At 31.7% G+C, this 20,933-nt stretch overlaps 2 protein-coding genes across 2 annotated transcripts; one reads left to right on the forward strand and one right to left on the reverse strand.

Annotated features, from left to right (window-relative positions):
- Positions 1-1,212: 1,212 nt before the first annotated feature.
- On the reverse strand, positions 1,213-2,515 carry LOC102599592 (RING-H2 finger protein ATL70-like). The gene has a single exon (XM_006348385.2). The coding sequence runs from the start codon at positions 2,314-2,316 to the stop codon at positions 1,774-1,776; it is 543 nt and encodes a 180-aa protein (XP_006348447.1). The 5' UTR covers positions 2,317-2,515; the 3' UTR covers positions 1,213-1,773.
- Positions 2,516-7,241: 4,726 nt separating this feature from the next.
- On the forward strand, positions 7,242-11,577 carry LOC102584402 (pentatricopeptide repeat-containing protein At4g39530). Its single transcript, XM_006348508.2, has 3 exons — positions 7,242-9,850; positions 10,082-10,181; positions 10,789-11,577. Exon 1 carries the CDS (start codon positions 7,271-7,273, stop codon positions 9,824-9,826), a length of 2,556 nt encoding a protein of 851 aa, XP_006348570.1. The 5' UTR covers positions 7,242-7,270; the 3' UTR covers positions 9,827-9,850; positions 10,082-10,181; positions 10,789-11,577.
- The last annotated feature ends 9,356 nt before the right edge of the window (positions 11,578-20,933 follow it).

Below are 20,933 nucleotides of genomic sequence, written 5' to 3' on the forward strand. Positions count from 1 at the left end.
TTATATGTAAAGAGAAAAATTTTAAACTAATTTTTTTGGCAATATGCAAAAAAAAAAAAAAAGTAGGGAGAAAAATGTCAAAAAAATAATAAAAATACTTTGTTTATTCAGAATATAGAAACTTAATGCTGCTATTTTCCAATTCCAACTATAATATGGAATATAAAACCTATAATTTAATTTCTATAAAATGGTACCTCAAACAAATTAATTCTTATTATACTCTGTTTTTTTCTCCCCTTTTCTTCAAAATCAACCAACAATGGCGCTTCAACAATCACCATCTCCATCTCCGACTTCATTTTCACTAGAAAATCACGATTCGATTTCTCGAAAGAGAAAATCACTGAGTAATTTGGAAGAGAAAATTGAAAAGAAGAAAAAGTACGACGAAGAAGAAGAAGAAGGAAGACGAAGAAGATTCTGTGAAGACGATGAATTGCCTTCTATTGAGTTGAGCTTATCAATGGCGGGATCTTCAAAAACGGAGATTTCAAATTCAAATTCAAATACTATTTTCAAAAAATTCAGTAACGGTACTCCAAAGGAATGGTTAAGTTTATAGACTTAGGAGTGACGGAGTCAGAGTTTTACAATGAGATTTAGAATAGTATTAGAATGGGGTGACATTCAAATATTCGTTTTTTGTTATTTTAATTTTACAATATAGTTTTTTTTATTGAATTATTAGAATGTTACAATTTGAATTCTTTTTATTAATATATATACTTTTTTTTTTAATTATTAAAGTTGTTAAAGCTATCGCACTCGCTTATATTTATTGTTAAAAGACCTTTAGCATCATGATTAGGCGGGAATGCAAATTCTAAGTTATTTGATTGCTTGTTTGTTTACTCGCGTTCAATAAACATATCTTTTTTTTTTGTTCCCCAAAGTATCAATAATAAAAATAAAGGTTGTTCTTGGATAAAACTCCGGGATGTGAAGAAAACATATGAATAGAATAGTATAAGTTTTTATTTAAATTATTATTCATAACAGTCATGTTAGAACACGAGACTCGAGAGGTGTTTAGCACCTTCCTCTCGATTAACATAATTTTTTTTTGTCTTTCAATATGTTAAAGAAAAAAGTAATTGTGCTTGCCTGTATAGCCTCGAAATTACATTATATCAAATAGAATTCAAACAAAATATTAACCGTACAAGAAACTATTTCTTTCAATGACATATTATTTTATCATAGTATAAATTTAGAAGAAGAAAGAAAATAATTAATCTACATAATTATACATAGAAAACGAAAAATACCAAAAGTTCCGGGTTCGAGTCCTAAGAATGGTAATCGCCTTTGATAGAGAACATTTTTATCCTCAAGTTAGGACTTTTCGGCTTGAATTCGGATAAAATCCACAAAATAGCTACTTTTCAGTCCTTATAATTGAAAAATAGTCATCGTTATGAAATTTCAAATTCCACAAGTTAAACTACATGATAATGTCTTAAAATTTCACTTGTGAACTTGAAACCACATGACATTAACTATTTTTCAAAAGCAAGGCCGAATAGTGACAAACAAATGCTATTTCACCCCAAATCCAGACTAATCGAGCTCAAAAGTGAATATAAGACCTTGAAATCGTCGAATTTTCCTAGAGTTTCACATGTGAACTTGAAACCCCATGACATTAACTATATTTTGAAAACAAGGTCAAAAAGTGGTTAGTAAACGCTATTTCACCTCAAATCCAGATTAATCGAGCCCAAAAGCAGATAGTGAACCCTAAGATAACATTGAAATTTGAATAGCACTTTATCCAATAGGTCTAGTTGCCAAAGGAACAACTTCAGCTAGAGGAGTAGATAGTGGTGATGGCAATGGAGAAGTTCTACAAATAGGACAAGTTGGATGTAACCTCAACCATGGATCAACACATTTCAAATGAAACAAATGGCCACAATCTGGCAATTGCCTTAACATGTCACTATTCTTGTAATCACCTAAACATATTGAACAACAAGAACTCGTGGTTGAATCCTTGTGAATATTCTTATAAGTATCCGAATACAACAACTTTGGAAAACTCGATAGGGTTTCCTCATCAAGCCCTACGTCCACATCCACGTCCACGACCACGACCACATCGTTATTATTATTATTCCTATGTCTCCTTTGTGGTGGCTCCACCGTTGTTTGATGCCTCGTACAAAAATAGGACGTTAGGGTGATTGTTGTTATCAACAACAATATCCCTGCAGAGACTCCGATGCCATACGCGAATCCACCAAAGTTTTGTGACCCGAGGAACCCATCATCGGAGGAATTCGGATCCGGGGCGGAGGCTGTGGCATTCATGATGATCTTGAGGGTGTTGTTGTGTTTGTTGTTTTGGTTTTGGTTTTGGTTTTGGCCATGATGTTTTTAGAACAAAGAGAAATGGTCTAAAAGAGTTTGAAAGTCAACTATTTACATATTCTGATAATAAAAGGGAAATTTGATTGGGGAGGGTATATTTGGATTTCAACTAATAATGAACTTTAAAAGTTATGTCAATGATGAAAAGATATATATAAAGCAAAAAAGTAGAGTGTATTTGAAGAGGCTTCTTGTGAATATATATATAGTGTATTTTTTGTAAGCTGTCATTTCTCACTCGATATTTAATATTCGATATTTGCTTTGAGATTTGACTAATTTAAATTTACATCAGAGAATTTTATCGTTAAGACGCTCAGTGACTAAGTCAGAAATTTCACTAAAAATGTTTAAGATTTAATATATATAGACAAAAAGTAGTATTTAACTTACGTAACAATATGATTTTTCGAATGTCAAACTAATCATCCTTCACTAGTTGTAGCTTCACCCTGAAGTGCTCCCTACCACGAGAGGTGGAGGCGGAATTTAAATATGAGGGGTTACTGAATTATAGGATAGCGTCATCAGATTTTAGTGATTGAATTCTGAATTTAATTTTTGTACTTATTTAATGAATTTCTAAATACAAATTTGGAATTTGGACTAAGCCGGTTGAACCCGTAGGTAATCTTCCAATAAGAGGACTTTATTTTTAAAATTCGTATCTCGAGATTTCTAATTAAAGATAGCAGAGTATTTATATATTGTTTTCTAATAAGTAGTTCATTTCATGTTAGGGGTGTTAGGTTTGAGATGTCAACGGTTGGCCCATCTTTTTCTTCAATGTTTTGATTCATGTGAGTAACGTCTTTCTTTCTAGCTAGCTAGAAAATTATTAAACTTTATCCACTCATTTATTATCTGTATTTTATGAATATATTAAATTATATTATTGTTTTCCTCTATTATTCCCCACCCCTAACTTTAGGTTAGTTAGGTTTGATTAATCTGAATTCTTGAGGGTATATTAAATTTACATGATAGTCCCTATTTTGGGAATGTCCAGTGCCAAAGTCATTGAATGTGTAAGTCGTTAATTCTGGATTAAATAATTAATGTACTTTGTTTGCTGAGTTACGGGCGAACTATTTTAAAGAAGACTCCTCATTCATTACATAGAGAAGATCACCAAGATTTCGCGATCCATTATTGAATTTAATCTAATTCCAAGAGCTCGGATTGGATTGATATATTTAAAATAAAGTTCAATGACTCTATATGTAAAACTCGAATATGATATCTTCGATATCTCATTATAATACAAATTGATTTTATTTGGTTCATGAGATTCATTTAAAAAGACGTAATTAAGTCTGTAGATATATGTAATTAAAAATATATTTTCTTTAATAGATCAAGTTTTTAAATGAAATAAGCAATTTATGATGTGGAAATGTGAAAGTTGCTACACATTTTATTTTACACGTTTGGTCCCCTTCCTAATTCTAAACATTTTTTTTTACTCAAACATTTTGTTTTCAATAAGACCATTTCTGTATAGATTTTTTTCAAAATTAAATTCTAAACATAAATGGTCCTATTGACAACAAAATATTGACTAAAAATTAGTCTAAGAAAAACTCAGTATGACTTTGAAGACTTGGTTTTGATGTCAACATCAATCATGCAATAAATTGTTAAGAATTCAAACTTTTAATCTAACTACTCTAATGGTTGAATAGTTGCACCACTTAACTAATTATAGAGTCTTCATCAATCAGAATTGTGATGAGATATTTGAATTTGTTGCAGTTTTAATCAAAGATTTCGATTCAGATCGCTGAGAACGAAAAAAATCATGTTAAGTGCAATTTCCTAAGAAATGAGTCATGCAATAATTTTTAAAGCAATGATAAAGTTATTTTTATGTAAAATAATGATACATATAATTATCTCCATGTAATTTAGAAGTTACTGATTCTAATCATGAAAACAATCGATAGTACTTATATTAAGATAGCATGCTCTTATTCGAACCTTACTAACACGGTTTGCTTTGTGTACCTGTTTGCCATTCTCATTTTGAAAATTTTACAAATGCTTATTTCAACTTATTTGTATGCTTGTTGTGTATTGTGTATTGTATCATATTTTTAGTTTAAATATAATATTTTTCATTTAAATTTTATCGTATTGTATCCTTAAATTCATAGTTTAGTAATAATGAAAAGTCTCATTTTGTATAATAATTGATTTGGTGTTATTCCATCGCTATCTTATATTTACTTCTCATTTTATTTTATTTATTTATTATTTAATTATCTTATTTTATCATTTTATAGCTTCTCTATACCATAATCGTTTTTTTTAATTTATCATACAAATTATTTATATATGCGGTTACATAACAATAAAAAACTATACCATATATATTTAAATGTTATACTCTCAATTTCACCACAAAACTCTAAGACCGTTGTATTCCGCCCTAAAGTGCATATTTTATGTAAGAGTTAATGCTTAAAAACACATTTAAAGTATGAACTGATTGCGAGTTTTCATTCCTAGCTAACCTATATCTAAGGATGCGTGGTGTACACTCTCTTTTTCCATTTAGAAATGGTGTCAAATGACACTCTAAGGGGATAATTATAGAAATTAATTGGATTTTTTAAATTATTGAGTTAGGTTTCATGTGGATGAAATTTTATGGGCAAATAAGTTATCTCGTACTTTTTGACGATTGCATTCAAACATCCGATCTAGTTATATGGACAAAATATGTTAATCGAAAGGAAGGTGTTAAGCACCTTTCGAGTCTCGTGTTCTAAAATGATTGTTATGAATAACTATTTAAATCTTATACTATTCTATTTATATGTTTCCTTGACATCCCAAAGTTTTGTCCGAAAACGACCTCCGTTTTGGCATTGATACTTTGGGACACAAAAAAAGATACATTTATTTAAAACGAGTAAACAAACAAACAATCAAACAACCTAGAATTTGCCTTCCCGCCCTAATCATAATGCTAAAGGTCTTTTAACAAATAAATAAAAACAATCGTGATAACGCTATCAACTTCAATAAAAGAACTCGAATTGTAACATTATAATATCTCAATAAAAAAAACTATATTGTAAAAATAAAATATCAAAAAACGAATATTTGAGTATTATCCACTCTAATACTATTCTAAATCTCATCATAAATTTCAGACTCCGTCACTCCTAACAATAAACTTAACCATTTCTTATCAGAACTCGTAACTGAAATCTCTGTTTGCCGGTTTTCTGAAGATCCCGCCATTGATATCCAGTTTTCGAAGATCAAATCAAAATTCCAGTTCGTAATCACATCTTCGATATTCAGAATCTCATCTTCAACAAGCTTCTCTTCTTCCGCAGAGATAAAATTATCAATCGAATCAAAATTTCGTTTCGAAGTCACAACTTCTTCTTCTTCTTCATCGTACTTTTTCTTCTTTTCTATTATCTCTTCAAAACTAATCAGTGATTTTCTCTTTCGCGAGATCGAATCGTGATTTTCTGGTGATTGTTGAAGCGCCATTGTTGGTTGATTTTGAAGAAAAGGGGGGAAAACAGAGTATAATGAGAATTAATTTGTTTGAGGTACCTTTTTATAGAGATTAAATTATAGGGTTTTTTTGCTTCCTATATTGAATCGGAGAATAGTTTCCGATTCCATTTCCGATTCCGATTCATATTATCTACTTGCAATATTAGGGCTCTCAATTTCATCGGGAAAACTCCAAGTTCAAACTTCAAATAAATATAACTATAACACTTGATTAACATTTTCTAATCTAATTTAACCGTTTCAGAATCAACTTTAGATTCGACTATGAAGTTCCAAAAAGTTTTAAGCAATACAAGTTTGAAGTTGTGCTTGCCAAAGCCCGACTTCAAATTTGCATAAGTTTGAACTTTAGATAAATATCTTTTTAAGTTAAACTATAACACTTGACTAACATTTTCGAACCTAGTTTAACCGTTTCAGAATCAACTTCAGATTCGACTATGAAGTTCCAAAAAAGTATTAAGCAATACAAATTTGAAGTTGTGCTTGCCAAATCCCGACTTCAAATTTGCATAAGTTCAAACTTTAGATAAATATCTTTTTAAGTTAATTATAACATTTGATTAACATTTTCGAACCTAGTTTAACCGTTTCAGAATCAACTTCAGATTCGACTATAAAGTTTCAAGCAATACAAGTTTGAAGTTGTGCTTGCCAAATCCCGACTTCAAATTTGCATAAGTTCAAACTTTAGATAAATATCTTTTTAAGTTAATTATAACATTTGATTAACATTTTCGAACCTAGTTTAACCGTTTCAGAATCAACTTCAGATTCGACTATAAAGTTTCAAGCAATACAAGTTTGAAGTTGTGCTTGCCAAAGCATAACAAATTTGCATAAGTTCAAACTTTAGATAAATATATTTTTAAGTTAAACTATAACACTTGACTAACATTTCCGAACCTAATTTAATCGTTTCAGAATCAACTTCAAATTCGACTATGAAGTTCCAAAAAGTTTCAAGCAATACAAGTTTGTAGTTGTGCTTGCCAAAACCCGATTTGAAATTTGCATAAGTTCGAACTTTAGTAAATATCTTTTTAAGTTAATTATATATAACACTTGACTAACATTCCGAACATAATTTAACCGTTTCAGTATCAACTTCGGACTTTACTTTGAAGTTCCAAAAAGTTTCAACCATGCATGTGTGAAGTTGTGCTTGCCAAAACCTAACTTCAAATTTGCATAACTTTAGATAAATATTTGCTTTTGGAAGTTAACTTTTAACACTTCACTAACTTTCTCGAACTCTACTAATACGAAATGTTTCGTACATCAAACTGCGCTAACAATAATTTCAGCTCCATATAAATATGCAACAACTTTGAATTTTCAGTTCAAACAAATGAGTAAACTCTGTAAAATTAGCTGCAAATTTGAACCAAAATCCCTCAAAAATGGTGTAACTCAATCTTTTTTCAGATTCTTCACAGTGTCATCATCTTTATCATCTTCACATCATCGCTCCGAAGAAGAAAACTATCCTACTATTCGCCGTAATAGAAGAACCCAACGTCATTATTTAAGCAAATTATTATTCACATTATCTGCAACCCATTATAAAGAAATCCACACCCAAGTGATTCTTTCTGGATTTGAAAGCAACCCTTTTCTTAACAACATCTTGATTCAATCGTATTCGATTCGGGGGTGTTTGGGCTATGCACGCAAAGTGTTTGATAAAATGCCTAAAAGGGATATGATTTCTTGGTCTTCAGTTATTACTATGTATACCCAAAATGGGGTTTATGATGAATCTTTGTTGCTTTTTGCTGAGTTGAGGAGAAGTTGTAAAGAGGGGGAGGGGCCAAATGAGTTTGTTTTGGCTAGTGTTGTTAGTTGTTGTGGAAGGTTAGGTAGTATTGTGAAAGGTGAGGAATTGCATTGTTTTGTGGTTAAAGCTGGTTTTGATCAGTTTGTGTATGTAGGGACGTCTTTAATTGATTTTTACTCGAAGGGTGGAGATGTAGGGTCAGCGAGGCGAATTTTTGATGATTTATTGGTGAAGAGTACGGCTACTTGGACTGCGATTATTGCAGCGTGTGTGAATGTGGGGAAGAGTGAAATTTCCTTACAGCTATTGAGGAATATGTTGGAGACTGATGTTGTTCCTGATAATTATGTGGTTTCGAGTATCTTGGGTGCTTGTTCGTCGCTTGAGTATATTAAAGGAGGAAAGGAAATTCATGGTTATGTGCTTAGACGGGGAGTGGAGATGGATGTTACGGTGAGTAATGTTCTTATTGATTTCTATATGAAGTGTGGTAAGGTTAAGACTGCAAGGTCAGTTTTTGATCGGATGCAAGTTAAAAACACTATTTCTTGGACAACGATGATCTCTGGATACATGCAGAATTCTTCTGACTGGGAAGCCATAAGCATGTTTAGAGACTTGAACAGTTTGGGTTGGATGCTAGATAGATTTGCTTGCAGTAGTGTACTTATTTCATGTGGGTCGGTTGAAGCTTTAGAGTTGGGAAGACAAGTGCATGCTTATACCGTGAAAGCTAATGTTGATTCTGATGACTTTGTGAAGAATAGCTTGATTGATATGTACGCGAAATGTAATTCATTTGGTGACGCAAGGAAGGTTTTTGACATTATGGGTGACCATGACGTAATCTCTTACAATGCTATAATTGAGGGTTGTTTGACGCAGAATAGGCTATATGAAGCTTTTGATCTATTTGCTGAAATGAGAGATAATCTGATTCTTCCAAGCCTTTTGACTTTTGTTAGCCTGCTCGGTGCATCAGCTTCACTTTTCTCCTTGGAGTTAAGTAAGCAACTTCACGGTCTTACCATAAAATTTGGTTTTTCTGCTGACATGTTTGTTTGTAGCATCCTAATAGATGTTTACTCGAAATGTTCATCTATTGAAGATGCGAGGCAAGTATTCATTGAAATGAATGAAAAGGATATTGTTGTATGGAATTCTATGTTGTTTGGGTACATACAGCAGTGTGAAAATGAAGAGGCCCTAAAGTTCTTCCTAGAATTGCGGCAGTCTTTGCAAAAGCCAAACGCATTGACTTTTGTTGCCCTCATTGCTGCATCTAGTAACCTAGTAAGTCTGCTTCATGGTCTCCAGTTTCATAACCAGATTGTAAAACTCGGCCTAAATTTTGATCCGCATGTTACAAATGCACTCGTCGATATGTACTCCAAGTGTGGAAGCTTGGAAGAAGCACGTAAAATGTTTAATTCCACTATCCAGAGAGATATCGCGTGTTGGAATTCTATGATATCCACTTATGCACAGCACGGAGAAGCAAAGGAAGCTCTTAATATGTTTGAGAAAATGATAAATGATGGATTGAAACCCAACAATGTCACCTTTGTTGGAGTGCTTTCAGCATGTAGCCATGTTGGTCTTGTCAAAGAAGGATTGCGTCACTTCCATTCCATGGCCGGGTACGGTATTGAACCAGAAACGGAGCATTATGTTTGCATAGTGTCTCTCTTGGGTCGAGCTGGTAAACTGGTCGAAGCAACGGAATTCATTGAAACAATGCCAATTCCACCGGCCGCCATTGTGTGGAGGAGTTTGCTTAGCGCGTGTAGAGAAGCTGGTCATATAGACCTGGGTAAATATGCAGCATCGATGGCAATATCTATAGATCCAAAAGACAGTGGATCATATATCCTACTTTCAAATATTTATGCATCTAAAGGCATGTGGATCAATGTCAAAAAGTTAAGAGAGAAAATGGATAGCAATGGCGTAGTGAAAGAAAAAGGGTGTAGTTGGATAGAAATAAACAATGAGGTGCATTTGTTTATCGCAAGAGACCGAAGTCATCACCAAACTGATTTGATACATTCATTTTTGGAACTTCTGATTCGGAATATAAAAGGGATCGAATATGTTCCTGAGGATACTACCTTCTCAAATGAGTAAAATCTCTATGTCATCTTTGCCGTGGTATGTGAAGAATTTCTTCTTTGAATCTTCTTCTTTTTTCCGCAAGTTTTTCCCTATTTCTCTTACTTTTCCGTCTGTTGAGTAACATCGACGTCGTATTTGCTTATTCATTTTCTTTAGAATAGTGACCTATAGCATTAGCAGCAGCATCTCTTATCATTCTTCCAGAAGTTTAGCCTTTGGATTTAAAGATTCTCTCTGTACTTACTCATTTTCTTATTCATGTTTCAGATATGCTATTAGCAAGAACGCTGTGATCCAGGCGGTCGTAGATGCCCAAAATGACAATTAGAAGCAAGACATTATATTAGAGTTCTATTGCTGTCGAAAGGTGAGGCACTTAAGCTGGACCACTTCCAATGTAATCATAAAATCTCATAAATCTTGGTTTTCACTTTTCGATAAATTAAACTCAAGGATAAATGCCGTGTACTCATGGCTTCATATGCTCAGCATGTGCTTAAGTATCTCTTATAGATAGCATTTCATAGGCTTGTAACCCTAGCTATATATTTGTGCTTTGTGTATCGGCTATATGAATCCTCACTTTTACATTTAAGCTCATTTCATATCACTAAACAAAATAAACATTAAAAATAGCTAAATATATCTCTAACAAGTAGTATACCCTTCTTTTGTTTGTTTTGTTGATGTGTTATATCACTTTTTAGTCTCTCTCTCTCCTATTTCTTAGCAATGAAGCTAATGAAGTACATCTAATCCAGTCATGCAAACAGCAGCCAGTGTCATTCTAAGATTAACTTCCTGATGCTACAGTTTTACCTTTAATTCGCCTGTATCTTGGAGTTTGAGAAAAAAGAAGTGGAAATATACCTATTGACTAGACTATACTGTACTTTCCATTATTTATGTCTCTGTGTGTGCATATATATGACTGGACATACTTCAAGTAGTCAAATTTTCTTTTCATTTGGCAGGTTTCTTCTTTGGTTTGGCAGTGGAGCTTTATCCAATCAACTCAGGACAAAACTGAACCAATATGAACTCTTGCAACAAGGTATCTGCTCTGAATGAAAGATATCCAAGCATAAGGTGTGGTACTCCAGATGGAATCTTGCCGAATATGGTCGATTGGGAGAATATTTGTTACGTGCTGTGGTGCCGCTAATATGTTGGGACATGCATCAACCCAACAGGGTCCTTAGGCAGTTTGGGATGTGTGTCAATTCATACCAGTTGCTTGCAATTTTGTGGATAATCACTACATGCATGATCATCATGACTGAGAACGTGCAAACCGTGTTTGTGAAGCCTCAAAAACAAATATACCCTTTGTGTATGATGACGATTGACGGCTACCTCAGATAGGATCTTCTGATTACTCGACAGATTATTGGGAATCCTAGATTTCATTTGCCAGAAGGGAATGCATCATTTGTACCAAGGTGTGAGATCGTTGTTGCATGTAGACTCAATAGTTACACACAATTATGCTCAAATCCAATTTCGTGGTGTCGTCCTACCAAACAGGTTCTCAATGAAAAGCAAGAATACGAACGATGACACTGTAAGTCTTCTTGATATCATTTAGTTATGACCATTGTGAGCAAAGTCAAATGATTTGTGTTGTTGTGGCTGCATAGTTTTAGTATAGTAAGATGTGGCAATTGAGATATCCATTGAGCTATTAGTGATTGATTGATTTGCTAGAAGTAGTACTTGGATGATAAATTCATAAGGCTATTTCCTGTTTAGTTGCTAATACTCCAAAAACTACGGATAAACTAGTTTGACCAGCTTATAAGCTTAGCCAAACAACTTCACAAATTGAAATTTTTAGCCTTATTTAAGAGGAAAGCCACATGAAAAACCAGGACTATAGAAGTAGTAATTGCACCAACAAGGGTTGTGGTGGAGCAAAGTCCCCCCGAATACGGAATCGCCTTTGTTAGGGGACGCTTTTCTCCTTTATGTGGGACTTCCCGGCGCGAATCCGGATTTAGTCGGGCTCCAATGTGAGTACTGGACACTGCGTGGGAAACCAAAAAAATTAATTGTAATTGCATTCAGTAACCAATCTTCACCTTCCCATTTAAGCTATACCAACAACAACAATACACCGAGTGTAATCCCACTAGGTGAGGTCTGGGGTGTGGGCGAGGTTAGGGTGTTTGCAAACTTTACTCCTAGTGTGGAGGTAGAGTGTTGTTGTTTCCGAAATACCCTCAGCTCAAGTAACTCATAACAAAACAATGTTAAAAATAACATAAAGACGCAAAGCAGACATAACAAATAATAACAAAATCGTAACATAGCAATCAAAAAAAGGCACACTAACAACATCTCAAAACAATGCGATAACTGAAGCAAAGAACAACGAATATTAACAGAAATCAAAAGGCAAGAAATTACGAGATTAGTGCTAATGCTACTGGAATGCACGGAGACCATACTCGACAAATCAAACTTCAAAACTTCAAATATTTTGTTCAAAGTTTGAGACTGTCAAGCCAAACTCGGATAAAATATTTCTCAAAGTTGGTTTCGAAGCGATTAAACTTGCAAATTTTTATCACTACAACAATAGCATAAATATTAGTTTTTGCCCCTCTTTAAAAAATGTAAGAATGATTTAAAGGATTTTATCAAAGGCTAGGCCCAATCTTCATATTCTATACATTTTCATCCTAAGTCCATTTTTTTTATATGTTTGAGGAATTGACACAGACATACAACTATTATATATAATTGGCAATATATAGCCCAAATTAATTAGCAATTAATAGCCTAAAACAAAATTGTTCAATTCATGGCTCACCAAGTGATAGAAAATTGTTTATTTTGTCATGGGATAATTATTGTTCCCTTGGGTGATCTAGTTTACAAAATAGTCAGCAAATGTATAGGTTTTGTATATTTAAGTATAATATACATAATCAAAGTATTATTTTATATATTTCGGCTATATTAGTAAATACGTTTTCAATAGATCATATTGCAATCAGTCAACTTTGAAAGTTTTTTTTTCTTTTTGGTTTCTCACCCGGTGTCCGTACCCATATTGGAGTTCGATAAAATTCAGATTCGCGCGGAGAAGTTCCACATTGTGGGCTGGGGGGTAAAACGCTCCCTAACAAAGGTGACTTCGTACCAGGAGGACTCGAACTCGAGACCTTTCGTTAAGGATGAAAGAGTACTTATCACTCCATCACAATCCTTTGTTTGTAACTAAGAAAGATTTGGTGATGCTTCCTCCACTTTATTTTATGTAGTACTATTTTGGTTAGTACATAAAACTTAGGATATACATTTAATTTGTGTACTTGATTGATAGATAGTACATAGAAGAAAATATTTGTTTAGATAATAATGGAAAGTATTGACAAAGACATCAAATTTTAAAATTTGAATAATTAAACTATTTTGAATTCTTGAACATTAATTTAGAATGGAAGATCTAGTGTTAAAGATTTTATAGTTTTTTTAAAATAGAACAAAAATTTGGATGGAGTGCTATCACTTGCTTAAATAAAAAGCTTCCACTTCATTATAGGTCCCTATAATTATTGAAGGATTCTTGTAATTATATTAGGTTTAAAGAGATCCTAATTGGTGTTTAACATATTTATTAATTGATGGAATAACCATTCAAAGAGTTGATAGTGTTTATAGTTTCTTGATTTGGTGTTTGTTACTTGCTATAAACTTTGGCTAATTTAGATTCGCGACTGAAAGTATTTCTTACATAATATGACTCTATTTTTCAAGATTCAACCTAACACCTCTGTGATTCAGAATGAAGGGTGTGCTTACAGTTCTATCAACTATGTTCCTAGGTATCGAAATGAGATTAAGGGGTGCTTACAGTTCTATCAACTACGTTCCTAGGTATCGAAATGAGATTAAGGGGTGCTTACTATCTCATTGACTCTATTTTCAAGACTCGAGCTTGAAATATATGATTAAGAATGAAAAGGTTTAGTGATTACCAATCAGATGTTATATATCGTTCGAGAAAGGGTTGCACCCCAAGGGCAACAACCTATATTTTGCACAAGTCTTTCTTAAAATAAGGTTCAAAATTTTATTTTATTTTTTTCTAAAAAAAAAAAGAGAAAAGAAAGGAAAAGGTTAGAAAAAAGGAAATAAATTGAGAAGTCAATTCATGAAAGTTAAAAGAAGAAATAGGGAAAAAATAATTGCCTTTCAATGTTTGATATAGTGTTATTCTCTTCCACTTTCCTTGGGCCAAATCTAGCAACTATGAAAGTAATTATAAAGAGTAAACATCATTATCAATAGATATCAATTATGTATTTAAGATCTTTCTTAATAGATGGACTTGACATTGTGTAAATCTCAAGATTTTACTCTTGGAAAGAGAGCCACTATTGATAAGTCCTTTCACTTTTTTATAATCTACCAAATAATGCCTTAAAAAGCATTGTTTCTAGGTTGTGATTCATAACCTCTTTGGGAAGGTAATTTGGAGTTTTTGGCTAAAATCATCCCTGAAGTATGACATAAACTTAAAGTACATCCTTGTGTTATATAAGTGAACAAAAAACATTCTTGAACTATTCAAAAAGTTGCAAGATTCATCCTTCTGTTTATTTTTTTTTAAGAAACTCACGCCACTAACAAAAAATGTGTCAAGTCGAATGAATATATGTACACATGGTTAAGCTAGTCAAGTTAAGTGATTTTTTTAATTTTTAGAAATTGAGGGTTTAAATCATATTCAGACAAAATATATTGAAATTCTAAATATTCTTTGTAAAATATGGCCAAATACTACTCCAATTTCAAAATTTTCGAATACAATAATTTTTATTTTATTTTTATAACTAAACGCCTACGTAATTTTACTAAAATTTCAGCATTTATATACATTGTATAAAATGCGAATTGCATTGTATATATAGTACATACGCCCTAAATATTTTATTAAAGAAAACCTCTAAATAGTTGGACGTAATATTTTTAAAATGATTTTTTTTACATAATCTTTCTAATCATCGGAACCTACTGTATAAATATTTCAAAACTTATGTATTGTTGCAAGTCAATTTATTTGATGATGCAAAAAACATATGAACTAACAACACACAAAATTTAAATTCCGATAATGAAAGATTCATTTCCTATCCTTATCCTTATTCTTTTTAGGTAACTTTGATCTTCTCGTCATGGCAAGACATGACCAAATTTTATTTTTTTTATTGGTTCAACCAGTTTCTTAACAAAAATAGATTGAAGGATGATTCTTGTTATTTTTTAGATAATATAAGGATGTTTTTTGCTCACTTAGATAATATAAGGATGTACATTAGATTTGAGTCATAGTTGAGGGATGATTTTAGCCAATAACTCAGGTAATTTGAGTACTATGTCATTGTCATTGTGGTGGGATAAACAAGATTATTTCACTCATAAATCTTAATTAAAAATTTCGAGTTCAAAGTATAAAACATTTTCAATGGATATTAGACGTCAAATGAGAAATCAAAAAAGCATTATGTTTTTTTAATGGATCTTGCATAGCACGAATTCAGATTGATCAAGTGTTTTGGTAGAATGAATAAAATCACTCTATTTTTTAATTAGAGTCCTTAAATTCGAGTCATAAGAATGATAGAAACTTTGATACAAAACACCTTTCTCTTTAACAAGTTTTACGTTGCTGATTAATCTGAACTCCAAAACGGATACTGAAACTAATAATAATAAAAAGTACTATGCCTATCATCTCCTTTTATATGATACCTTGTTAACTTTCTTTATCACATAGTACTTCTTTTAATTAGTTTCCATTTTCCTTGTGGCAAATGTATCAAGATGAAGTAGCTTTATATGGTGAGTACCATCATTGTCAATAGATATTAATATGCATCAAAATTCTTGCTTAATATATAGACTTGGCATTGTGTAAATCTTCTCAAAAGTTGACACTTGGGAAGATAGCCATTATTGATAAGTCCTTTCACTTTTTAAATCTACCAAATACTGCCTTAAAAGGAATTGTTTCTAGGTTGTGATTCATCACCTAGTTTGGAAGGTAGTGGAGTAATATGTCTCCATCAAAGGTTGTGACGGGATGAATTTTAAAAAAATAATCTATAATCAAAGGTCTTATGTTCGAGTCCTGAAATAGGGGATGGACCAACTTTTAAGGTATGAGTTCAGTAGAACTTTAATAGTTTTGATTCAAATTTTGTATACACAATGTGAATCTAAATTAATCGAGGCTTCAGAATAGGTTGCGATATTGAATGGGATAAACCAAAAAAAGTACTATGCCTATCATCTCCTTTTGTATAGTAGGTTGCTAATTATTTCAATTATACTTTTCAAATCTTTTGATTTAATTACAAGATATGTTCACAATGATAATTTACAATTGTACCATAGATGTACCTCTTATAGCTTCTTTCCTTTTAAGTCAAGAATAAAGATGAGATTTTTGGAAATGATTTTCATGTTAAAATTATATTATATATATAATAATATTTTATTAGAACAGTTAATTAATTTTGAACAAACAACGTTATTATAAAAAGGCTCGACAGGTTTAATTATACATATGAACTCATTATAACATGAAACTTTTAATGATTAAGGAGGAGCTCTTCTAAAGAATGCTTACCCATTTTTTTCATGGACGTCTTTGATTGGATGGAGACAGATATATAGAAAGTGTGCAGTGATATATTTAACTAAGATATATTACATACTTTTCTTCGAAATATTAGTCCTTCAATTTAACCCACCCTCATCATCTCATCCTCGTCAAAAGCATCAAAGAGCACTAGCAAAAAAAGAGTCCGGAGCCTAAAGGGCAAAAAAAATGGTCAAAAATTCCAAAAGGGCACATCACTTTTTATTTTAGCCAAAAGGGCAAAATCGCTGCGTCAGCAGCGATTTTCCTCTGACAAAATGACAAAATCGCTGCCCTAGCAGCGATTTCGTCTAAAAATATTTTTTTTTTAAAATTAAAAATCGCTGCTTTTTTTTCTTTAAAAAAACTAAAACAACACATCAAAAAAAAAATTAACCAAAAGGGCTTCTGACAAAACAAAGAATATACATCTCATGTACACAAAACAATGCTTCACTACTGTGGATATACATCTAATGTACATAAAAGAATATTAAATTCAGAAAAAACTTTTTTTTTAAAATTCTTAACCAAATTCGCTGCTATAGCAGCGATTTTGAAGAAAAAAAAGTTTTTTTTTTTTGAGAAAATATGCAGCGATTTTTATTTTTGTTTTGTCAGAAGCCCTTTTGGTTAATTTTTTTTTTGATGTGCTGTTTTAGTTTTTTTAAAGAAAAAAAAGCAGCGATTTTTAATTTTAAAAAAAAAATATTTTTAGACGAAATCGCTGCTAGGGCAGCGATTTTGTCATTTTGTCAGAGGAAAATCGCTGCTGACGCAGCGATTTTGCCCTTTTGGCTAAAATAAAAAGTGATGTGCCCTTTTGGAATTTTTGACCATTTTTTTTGCCCTTTAGGCTCCGGACTCTTTTTTTGCTAGTGCTCTTTGATGCTTTTGACGAGGATGAGATGATGAGGGTGGGTTAAATTGAAGGACTAATATTTCGAAGAAAAGTATGTAATATATCTTAGTTAAATATATCACTGCACACTTTCTATATATCTGTCTCCATCCAATCAAAGACGTCCATGCCATAGAGAATCAGGCTCGGCAAAAACGAGACCAGCAGAAGCCTCAACAGAGGAAGAATTCCGCACGAGATAACAAGGGACGTTAAGGAGGACGTGGTAGAGGTGATAACCGTCACGTGTGCCAAGGAGATGGCGATTGACATTGAATTCCCTCTTCTGGTTTTAATATGAATTGACTCGCACACTCCTAGCTAATTTTTCAAGTTTGATTAAAACTCAAATTTGAATTATTATTTAAAAAAAATATATAATAGGAAAGCTAATATCTTAGGTTACTCTAAGTAACTCCATCCATTATTTAACACCAAAGTATTAAAAAAAAGAAAAGATTATTAAAAAAATTAATGAAATGGAAATCCACTTTCATATTTAAGTAACAGCTAGTCGTTTTTTTTTATACTTACTTTATAATAAGCTAAATAAAACAAAAAACTTAGTGTTACAAACACACATTTTTGACTTGATCCATTCAACTTTTTCACCAAGTCCAAAAAGGAAATGCATTACTTAAAGCAAGCAACATAAGGAAAATAAATGGAAATTGAAATTTTTAGCATTTATACAAAGCTAACGGCGCGATCCACTCCGCTAGTAATATTATTTATTTTAATTTGAATTTAGATTCGCACGATTTTAAAACGCATCATTAGAGTGTACAATTTGCTTATATATCTAACATCACTTATGTGTTTTGTCGATGTTATCCTAAGGTAGGGTGTCACGTACACCTCTTCTCCTCTTGCAGAATTTGCCCCACCACGTTGGTTTGCTTAGACTCAGCACCGAGGTTTATCCGCCTTTTTTGAATTTGTCTTAATTTAGTTGGACTCTGGCTCATCTTTCACGAGTCTGATATAGGAATGGTTCCAATACCATTTGTAATGACTCAACCCAACACACTATTGATATTGTCCATTACATGACTCACACGACTTTAAAATGTGTCATTAGTATGTAAATCATGCATATTTATTTACCCAATATCTCTTATTTTTTTGCCATTATTATTATTATCCTAAGCTAGGGTATCACACTCGTATTGAAAAATATAATCTTGCTTGGGAAGTAATAAAATTATTCACGAAGCTTAGATTAGCTATTGCTTGTGAGGTATAAAAAGAGTTTCGATTTTATCTTGTTCATAAAGTAGACAATAATAAATAAATTAGAAGAAATAAAAAAAGAAAAATAGAAAGAAATATATCAAATAATTATCTTTCATTCTCTTAATTGAATCATAATAAACTCGATTCAATCTTTTACTAAAAAGATTAAGTTGAACAGAATAAAAACAATTTGTTGCAAATATTTTAACTAATTTTACTTACTTAGATATATGATATTCGAAATATAAAATTTAGAAACCTAAATCAAAATTTAAGACTCAAATATTTTTATTATTGTCTTGGATCCACAATTAAATATATGGATCCTTAGGCATTGGTCAGTCGAACATCCTTCATCAAAAAATTAAAACGTGTCATGTTAAGCTTTTACTGTTATTTTTATATTTAATGATGATATAATTCTGTAGATAGTCAAATATAATATAATTTCTACTTTAAGGGACCAATAATTCACATTCTAATTAATTAAAAAATTAAATATATTGAGTTATATATCACACAACGATCAAAAAGTAAAATTTATAAATAATTTAGGGATAAAAAGTATTGTTATCCAAAAAAATAATAATGCTAGAACAAAAGGTCCTCCATTTTTGTATGAAGCTTTATAAGCTAAGATCCATAATGAAGCCATTATAATTATCGATATAAGTCCTGGTGAGTTAATTGAGATTCATCCATCCTTAATTAATCAGAGATATTGAGTACTTCGAACTTTTAGGAATGGAAAAACCCTACTGAGAACGCCAACTATAGAAATGAATCATGCAATACATGTATTCGAATTTAATCGAGCTCCACCACAGATATCGAACGCCGAGTGAAAAACAAATTAAAGAAATCCATTACAATTGGTAGTGAGATCATTGCTGATGCCATCAAGCAAGTTTCAAAGGTCTTAAAAATAAATAAATAAAAAGTTTTAAAGTTCTTCAATTTTTCAATAATTCTTTTTCTTGTACCTTTTAAAAGATGTATTTATTATTTTAAAAAAGTTATTAACACACACCCAGACAAAATCCGATGGTGGGTGTTATTTATAAAAGATTTTTTAAAATAAAAAGTCAGCTAAATCTGATGTGGAATTGCAAATCTAGCAGCAAATATTTATAACATAAAACACCTTTTCCTTTTCTTTTTTGTGTGTGCCACGTTTGTCGTCAGATTTAAATTTAACGGGTTCAACTTTAAAAAGTTTCAACACTAAATTTATTATATTTTTAAAATTATGAGTCGAAAAATATTAGATTTGATTGAATCCGCAACATAAAGTTGTTGCATCTGCGACGATTGTGATACGTTGGTTGAGATCTTTCTTTTATTAATCTAAATCCATAATTTTAAAAGCATAATAAGTTCGGTTCTATTGAACTTGTAAAAGAAAGATTGCATATGTTACTAGCAATATGTTTGTTGGGACGATCATTTTATTCTTAATAAAAAATTTCGGGTTTTAGAGCCTTGAAAATTAGAAACTTCTTGCTAGAGCATAGAGCACATTTTACTTTCTCAATGGTCTATTTGACGTGAATACAAATTAATTGGGCTAGGTTCTGAATATTGGATGCCTCTTTTTCAGTTTTCACCTGAAATTTGATACTTATTTTGGCTCCTGCTTAATTCAGTTTCACGTTACATAGATTACTAAAGTAGGAACGATCGGATGTACTTCCTACCAAAATTTTTTTCTATTTCTGAATCACTTGATGTTCGAGATTTTTAATTAAGGATGTAGAGATACTACTCGTCGGTCATTACTCTTACACTCTGTTTGGATCATTTTTACTCATCGTATTGTATTGTTATTATACCTACAATGTTTGTTTTGATTGTTACTTAAAATGTATTGTATTGTATTGTTTTGTTAAATTTCGTTGTTACGAAATAATGAAAATCCCTAATTTATGGAACAACCGATTTGGTGTGTTCCCATTGTTACTTAATTTCTTTTTCTAATTATATCTTTACATAATATTTCAAAATACTATTTTACCCTTTACCTTATATTATTTAATTATAGTCAAAACCTCCTATCCTAGAATAATTAAGGATATTTTAGTAAATTTATAAATTACAATACAGTACGATATAATCAAACCAAACAATTAAAATGTTATTAAACAACAACAAACAATACAGTATAGCCAAACATTGTATTTATCATACAATACAGTACAATAGAGTACAATACAATACATTATGAAACAATGGGTAACAATGATCCAAACAAAGTGTTAGTGGTTATTATATGGATACTACTTGTAGACATCTCATGCATTCCAACAAACTTTCAATTGCTGACACGT

This window comes from Solanum tuberosum, unplaced genomic scaffold (assembly GCF_000226075.1).
Source record: "Solanum tuberosum cultivar DM 1-3 516 R44 unplaced genomic scaffold, SolTub_3.0 scf00098, whole genome shotgun sequence".
Taxonomy (NCBI): Eukaryota; Viridiplantae; Streptophyta; class Magnoliopsida; order Solanales; family Solanaceae; genus Solanum; species Solanum tuberosum.